This window comes from Bos taurus, chromosome 7 (assembly GCF_002263795.3).
Source record: "Bos taurus isolate L1 Dominette 01449 registration number 42190680 breed Hereford chromosome 7, ARS-UCD2.0, whole genome shotgun sequence".
NCBI lineage: Eukaryota > Metazoa > Chordata > Mammalia > Artiodactyla > Bovidae > Bos > Bos taurus.
In genome coordinates this window covers 42,940,730-42,949,687 of record NC_037334.1, presented here as the reverse complement: position 1 = coordinate 42,949,687, position 8,958 = coordinate 42,940,730, and the positions used below count along the sequence as shown (strand labels likewise).

General features: G+C 35.9%; 1 protein-coding gene across 1 annotated transcript; it reads right to left on the bottom strand.

Annotated features, from left to right (window-relative positions):
• Positions 1–720: 720 nt before the first annotated feature.
• Positions 721–1,656, bottom strand: OR2AZ1 (olfactory receptor family 2 subfamily AZ member 1). Its single transcript, NM_001390500.1, has one exon. It carries the CDS (start codon positions 1,654–1,656, stop codon positions 721–723), a length of 936 nt encoding a protein of 311 aa, NP_001377429.1.

The following is an 8,958-nucleotide window of genomic DNA, read 5'->3' as shown; positions in this document are numbered from 1 at the left end:
GCGGGAGACCCAGGTTTGATCCTTCCTTCACCAGGAAGATCCCTTGGAGAAGGAAATGGCAACCCACTCCAGTACTGTTGCCTGGAAAATTCCATGGACTGAGGAGCCTGGTAGGCTACAGTCCATGGGGTCACAAAGAGTCGGACACGACTGAGTGATCTCACTTTCACTTTCACAGTAGGGTATGAGCTTATAACACCTAATACATATTTAAATGACTTTATCTCATTATCTCATAGTTTAAAATGCACCTTTCCTAGCATCTTGTATTATAAAAGATACCAATTTATTTTAATATTAAACTTTGGAATTCATCTAAACCTGGTTCATTTAAAATAATTTTTATTTATTGTATTTTAACTTTTCTTGCTAATTTTAATAGTAAGCCAACTCATGGAATTTTAGTTCATCTTGAGGCCCATAGTGAATTTATATTTTATTAGAGAAAATTTCTAATAACTTCATAGATTTCAAATAATATTTAATTTAACATGTAAACTAATTTTCTTAAATTTCTCCTTACATGATAATGCCCCAGTGAAAAATTAAGGACCTCCATTAGAAACCTGGAAATCAAACATGAAAAGTTTTATTTACGTAGGGTCGCAATCACCCTGGTTTCCTGAACCACGCAACACCTTGGGATTTAAACTCTGAATTGTAGTTTAGTCCATGGTCACAAGCATGTTCTTTCCACAACTGAGAAGTATTCCTTATCTACTAAGATACCCCACATCTCCCCACCAACTTCATGAGAGCTGCCACCACCTCCTTATTCCTCAGGCTGTAGATAAGGGGGTTCAGCATGGGAGTGAGGATGTTGCTGAAAAGAGAGAGAGCCTGGTCCTGCTCTGGACTATGTGAGGAAGTGAAAGTCATGTAGATGAATATGTTTGGGCCGAAGAAGAGACTTACCACAGTCAGGTGGGAAGAGCAGGTGGCCAGGGCTTTTTTCCTGCCCTTGACAGAGTTCATACGCAGGACAGTGAGGAAGATGAGTGTATAGGAAGCTATGATGAGACTGAAAGGCATAACAAGCAGTACAATGCTTGTGACCACCACCACTAACTGATACACTGAAGTGTCTTCACAGGAAAGCTTAATGAGGACTGGGACCTCACAGAAGAAATGGTGGATCTCCCTTGACCCACAGATGGGAAAATGCATAGGGTAGACTGTATGGATAAATGAACCTATGGAGCCTCCAATCCAACATCCAGCAACCATGTGCAGACAGAACCTGGGGCTCATGATGGTGGGATAACGCAGCGGGATGCAGACAGCCACGTAGCGGTCATAAGCCATGAGAGTCAAGATGAGGCATTCTGACATTCCCAACATCAGGAAGAAGAAACTCTGTGTTCCACAGCCAATCCATGATATGGTCCTTTTCCCTGTGAAAAAGTTAGAGGCTGTCTTCGGAACAATGGTAGAAGTTAATGTCAAGTCAATGAGGGAGAGTTGACTGAGGAGAATGTACATGGGTGTATGGAGCCGAGAGTCCCCCCAAATCAAGACAATGAGAAGTAAGTTTCCCAGGAAAGCAAGGATGTAGATGAAAATGACCACGAAGTTGAGAACAATGGAATGCTGAAACTCAGGAAAGAGTCCCACAAGGATGAAATCAGTTACTGATGACGCATTCCCACCCACCATGCCTCTAAAAGAAATATAACAGGGCTGGGGAACAAATCAAATGGATTAGAACAATGAACACTCAGTACATGTCTTATATCAATATGTGGATCTAAAATTTTATATCTTTCTTCCCAATATTGGACTCTCACAATATGTGCCATCAACTCATCAGAAATATTTAACTACATATTATTGAGCAATTGCCTAAAAGCGTGTTAAATAAAGAATATTAAATGATTAACTTTAGTCCCTCTTTGCCTCACTTGGATTCATCTTGTTTTCCTCTTTCTTTTTTCTCTCTTTTTGTTTTCACTTGGAGAATCTTATCGTAACAATGCATCTACTTTCTGCAAATTTGAACCTCAAAATGTATATATTATTTCTGATAGTCATGGACCCTGATTATTAACTCTTGTAGATTTGGGCAAAAGAAATATCAACTTAATTCACTCAATTAGTTTTGAAAATCATAAATCAATTGCTTTTCAAATTTTTAATGAAATATCCCATTGATTTACTCCTTATGGCTAAGTGCCATCATAAACAGGCTTCCCAAGTGGCACAGGTGGTAAAGAATCTGCCTGCCAATGCAGGAGATGCAAAAGACATGGGTTCAATACCTGGATTGGGATGATTCCCAGGAATAGGAAATGGCAACCCATTCCAGTAATCTTGCTTGGGAAATCCCATGTACAGAGGAGCCAGCAGGGTCTATGGGGTCACAAAGAGTTGGACTTGACTGAGCAACAAGTAGGTATATATACCATCATAGATGGAGTAATAGCAATTCCTAAACTTACATAATTATCTGTCAGGAGGCCATCAATATTCTCTTTTTTTTTTTTTTTTTTACCAAATAAAGCTTATATTTTCAGTCTAGAATTTTAGATTTTCCTTTACTTGGTCCAAGATACTTTTTAAACCTTAGATTCCATTAATTTTAAAGCAGATAACCCAAATTCCAGTCAAATGTACATTCTCATGGTTTCTCCACACAGCTGAAACTTTGCTTTTATTTCTGCTCAGAATTATCAGTATACTTAAAGCTGAAGAAGAAGAAATTTTCCTATCCACATTTCTACAGTCCCTTATCATATCACACATATAATTATTTATCACCAGAGCTAAGAGACAGTGTAGATTGGTGTCTAAGGGCATATATCAGGGGCTGCATGTGTGCTCAGTTACTCAGTTGTGTCTGACTCTTTGTGACCTCAATGGACTGTAGCCCTCCAGGTTCCTCTGTCCATTGGATTTTTCAGGAACGAAGACTGGAGTGGCTTGCCATGTCCTCCTCCAAGGGATCTTCCCTCCAAGGGACTGAACCCATGTCTCCTGCATCTCTGCCCTGGCAGACAGATACTTTACCACTGGGACACCTCAGAGTATCAGGGGCTAGGATACCCAAATTCAAGCCTAGCTGCATCATTTACTATCTATGTCTCACTTTCCTCATCTTTAAAATAAGGAAGTTAATCAAATGACTCCAAGAGGGTAGTCAGGGTTAGATGAGTTATTATTATTATATATGTTTATTATAGTTTTCCACGTATACATATTTCTCCTCACATAAAAGTTAAGGTTTTAAGTGCTAGGATTATGTTTTACCAATCTATATCTCAATAAAATCAGCACAATAGCTATAGAAGAGTATATAGTCAATGAATATTTAACCAGAAGGTTGAACAAACCCCATGGAATTCAGCAGTCCACATTTCCATGTAGAATATATGACAAATCTCTCACTGGATTGGCATTGATGATGAGAGACAAAGCTCTTTCCCTCCGTGTCATCTTATGGAAAAGTGGATTTCCTGCTCCTGAATAAGACAGTTGCTGTATATGGGGAAATTTCATATTCTGTGTTGTTTTCTCTCAGAAGTGCAGTAATATAGCATAGACATCAAAATAGCTGGAAATCCTGTTCTCTATGAATGCAGCAGGAATTTCATAATTTAAACAATACCCTCCTTTGGTTTAATGGTGATGGTTCATTTCTGAATGTGTTTATCCTGATGATTTTTGTAACAAAATGTCAGTTAATAAATACTATTATTGTTCCTTTAGTGACAACTCTGCTAAAATATAAATTATGAAGGTAATCTTGTTAAAAATGATCAGGAAGCACACATTTTGCTAAAGTCATATTCATATGATTTCAGAAGAGTTACAGAATAGTTCTTGAATTACCCAAGGTATGATATTCTTTAAGATTATGAGTGGTTAACTTTATAACAATGAGCATACAACTGGCAAAGAGGTTAATGAAGATGACCAAGTCAGTGTTTAAAAATTTTGGAGCCAAAACTTTAAGAAAAAGCATCTATATGTGTTTAATTTTTTACTTGATACTTTTACTTAGCTTTTTATAAATACTTATTAAATAATAACCAACTACCTGAAAACAAATTGTTGGCTGGTGTTTAGGAAGTAGAAACCTTGGATCATAGCATAACCAAATAACACACAGTATTTTTTAAATAGAACAATCAACTATCCCTTAGTAAATATTTCTGTATTATTTATTAAATTTTTCTCACAAAAGTGAATCAATTTTATTACCTTAATTCAATGGAATGATTACTTACAGAGATCAACTCTGAATATACTTCCATTAGTTTCTCTAATATGGAAGATATATCTACTTATAAAGAGGACAGTGTGATATTAACCTGAAGAATTTTATTGACCTTTTAAGACTTTTTACAATGATATGACTACTATATCATTTTAGGAACAGAGTTTGCCCTTATTGTTAGCATACTTTGAGGCCATACCTATTATGGGTTCATACAAGGCAGATGGAAATGAAATCACAACTCAGTCATCAAACAGCTTTTCTAAAGCAGCAGGATTGATTCAAGAAATTATCAAGAGATTAAATCGTTTCCTGAGTTTAGGTGTATCTTTGGATATCAGTTTTGAGTCTAAATGAATAGCAATTCTCATTCTCAAATGTTTTACTTGACATCATAAATGGTACCTACTTAGTATTATGCTGTGTTTGATTATATGAGTATTTATGACTCATTATTTAATTGATGTAATTCCTACAGATAGTCAAACAGAAATATAATTCTATGTAGCTTTCCCCTAGACCTCAATCCTGGGAAGCCTACAGTCAGATTTTTTTTTTTTTAATTTTATTTTATTTTTAAACTTTACATAATTGTATTAGTTTTGCCAAATATCAAAAATGAATCCGCCACAGGCATACATGTGTTCCCCATCCTGAACCCTCTTCCCTCCTCCCTCCCCACACCATCCCTCTGGGTCGTCCCAGTGCACCAGCCCCAAGCATCCAGTATCGCTCATCGAACCTGGACTGGCAACTCGTTTCTTACATGATATTCTACATGTTTCAATGTCACTCTCCCAAATCTTCCCTCCCCTCTCCCACAGAGTGCATAAGACTGTTCTATACATCAGTGTCTCTTTTGCTGTCTCGTACACCAGGTTATTGTTACCATCTTTCTAAATTCCATATATATGCGTTAGTATATACAGTCAGATTTTTATTTTCCTTTGACAAATACAATCACCAAAGTCTGACATTTGAGGACTTAATGATAATCATATAGATTCTCTACAGAATTTCCATTACTAGGCAAGTTTCAAAACTCCTTATTTTTCCTGGTTTCATATCTACCTTAAATTCTATTTATCTCCAATCTCCTCTGCCTCTTGGAATTGCTGATAACTTTCGGATTATTTCTGTGATCAGGTACACCTTCTCATTATGCGGCATTAGCCCTTTATTTTGCATAGAAAAGTGAATGCAACTGACTTGATGTTGATGGCAAGTCATGCATTTGAAAATGAGACCAGTGGCTATGATTCTATGATACTATGTATATTAAATACTGGTTGGTATATCAGCAAAGATCTAGATAGAAGGCTTACTAATTTCCCATCAAGGGTCTGGAGACCTTGGTAGTGAATAACCTAGGGGAACACAGTCCCCAGACTTTAATTAATTTTGATTCCAGATTGTAATAGGAAAACTTAGAAATTAATTGGCAAACATTAAAATGTACAAAAATATTTCTCACCATGGAAAAATATTCAGATATTTTAAAATATTTTCACATGATAAACCACAAGGCAAATGATGAATTTCCATCAGGGACATGTAGTCTGCCCTATGATAAATTTCAAAAATAGGATATTCAATATTCAGTATTTCTACATTTACCTCACCCCCCAAGAAACTTCCCCCAACTTTTATATGATTCTTTTAGCCAGTATGACTTATAAAGAAGTTAATTATATAGCAGTTTGATAATATAGCTTCATTTTAACATACTAACATATGGTAAATAAAATCAACTGAGATCAGAAGGACCTAAATTAATGGTCATCCCTCCAATTTTTTAACTGTAAATTTTGTTCAAGTAACTTAAATTTCTGAGTTTTAGTAATGTTGTCTGTGAACATGGGCATAGTAAAGCTGCCTCACTAGGCTGTGTTTTATATAACCTATTTGAATGAACAAAATTAATGGAGTCCTTGTAAAGTTTCTCAGAAAGTCAATGTGAAGTCTGTCTTGGTTAATTATTACCTGGTTTTGAGGGTATCTTTTGCATATCTAGAGGGAAACATAGTATCTAAAGACTTAATGTTTCCTGTCTCTAAAAGCAATCTGACTGACTATGACTGAATATTTGCCCACAAAGACTCAAAAATAATTTGCAAAATAATTATCATGAAAACCAGATTGTTTTAAAATATGCACTTCAGTTCTTTAAAAACAACTAGAATTGTCAAAGGAAATAAAAAATCAGGCAAATATATTCAGAAAAAGTTGGAAAAGTAAGGTACCTTAGTTAAAAAAAGGGTTGGAAATAATTGCATAATTTTATGTTTCATCAATGAAAAAGCAATTATAAATTAATATGTAGTATTTTGGCAATATCAACTCTTTGCATCAGTTCAGTTCAGTCGCTCAGTCGTGTCCGACTCTTTGCGACCCCATGAATCGCAGCACGCCAGGCCTCCCTGTCCATCATAAACTCCTGGAGTTCACTCAGACTCACGTCCATCAAGTCAGTGATGCCATCCAGCCATCTCATCCTCTGTCGTCCCCTTCTCCTCCTGACCCCAATCCCTCCCAGCGTCAGAGTCTTTTCCAATGAGTCAGCTCTTTGCATGAGGTGGCCAAAGTACTGGAGTTTCAGCATCATTCCCTCCAAAGAAATTCCAGGGCTGATTTCCTTCAGAATGGACTGGTTGGATCTCCTTCATATAAATGTATAAATTAATAAATGTTTAATTTGTACAAGTGGTATGAACAAACATACCATACACTACTCTGGGTTTTTTATCAAAATTTCTGCCTTGGTATATTGAATTTCTCCTTTGCATGTGTGCTTACACTTTCATGTTATAATACAGCTGTTTGAGGACAAAGATAACACTAATTCCTCTTTATATCATCTGTATTTAGAGCCAGCGAACTACCACCAAAACTGCCCTGCTGCATATATTTGTATGCCCAGGGGCTCAGAAAATTGTGTGAAATTCACATTTCAGTGTCCATCAGGAAGGTTTACTAGAATATGTTCATTCTTATTAATTTCCATATTAGCTACAGTTGCTTCTATACTTTCAGAGTTGATTAGTTATGGCAGAGACACTATAGATCACAAAGCCTAAAATATTAAATATCTGAATACTAAAAGAAAAAGTTTGTTATCTTTATAGTGAAAACATGTTAGTGAATATGAAATATGACATTCTATTTAATTTTATTCTCCATTTTAAGGATGAAAAGATAATCAGGCTGGTGATATTCCCTAGAATGGTTTCATTCCAAAGATGGGTATATCTTTCCTCTTCTCCTTTGCATTAGCTTCTTGTCTTTTCCCAGCTGTTTGGAAGCCCTCCTCAGACAACCACTTTGCCTTTTGTGTTTCCTTTCCTTGGGGGTGGTCTTGATCACTGCCTCCTCTACAATGTCACAAACCTCCACCCATAGTTCTTCAGGCACCCTGTCTATCAGATCTAATCCCTTGAATGTATTTGTCACTTCCACAGCATAATCATAAGGGATTTGATTTAGGTCATATCTGAATGGCCTAGTGGTTTTCCCTATTTTCTTTAATTTAAGTCTGAATTTTGCAATATGGTGTTCATGATGAGAGCCCCAGTCAGCTCCAGGTCTTGTTTTTCCTGACTGTATAGAGCCTCTCCATCTTCAGTCACAAAGAATATAATCAATCTGATTTTGGTATTGATCATCTGGTGATGTCCATGCGTATAGTTGTCTTTTGTGTTGTTGGAAGAGGATGTTTGCTATGACCAGTGTGTTCTCTTGGAAAATCTTTGTTAGTCTTTGCCCTGCTTCATTTTGTACACTAAAGCCAAACTTGCCTGTTACTCCAAGTATCTCTTGACTTTTTACTTTTGCATTCCAATCCCCTATGAAGAAAAGGACATCTTTTTTGGGTGTTAGTTCTAGAAGCTGTTTTCTTGAGATATAGAAACATATCTCAAGGAAATTTACTAAAGTGAGTAGCTTCAAATGAACAAGGAATTCTCACTGTCTAAGGGGAAGCAAATCAACTCTGCAGAGTTCCTGAGGTTTCATTCAAGGGAAGGGAAAAATGTTGGGGAGAAAACAGCAGAAGGGCAACATCTCATAATTTCCCCAATTGTTCAGTACATTACTTATAGGTATTATTCTTCCCTTTAAATTACAGTATGGAATTTGTATCCATTTATTTAATGTGATTTTAATAACTAATTATGAGTCAACTATGCAATAAGATATTTATACAGTAGGGTATGACCTTATAACACCTAACATATGTAAATGACTTTATCTCATCATCTCGTAGTTTAAAATGCCACTTTCCTTAGCATCTTGTATTATGAAAGATACCAGTTTATTTTAATATTAAACTTTGGAATGCACCTAAACCTGGTTCATTTAAAATAATTTTTATTGATTGTATTTCAACTTATCTGCTAATTTTAATAGTAAGCCAACTCATGGAATTTTAGTTCATCTTGAGGTCCATAGTGAATTTATATTTTATTAGAAAAATTTTCTAATAACTTCAAAGATTTCAAATAATATTTAACTTAACAGGTAAACTAATTTTCTTAAATTTCTCCTTACATGATAATGCCCCAGTGAAAAATTAAGGACCTCCATTAGAAACCTGGAAATCACACATGAAAAGTTTTATTTACGTAGGGTCGCAATCACCCTGGTTTCCTGAACCATGCAACACCTTGGGATTTAAATTCTGAACTGTAGTTTAGTCCATGGTCACAAGCATGTTCTTTTCACAGCTGAGAAGTATTCCTTATCTA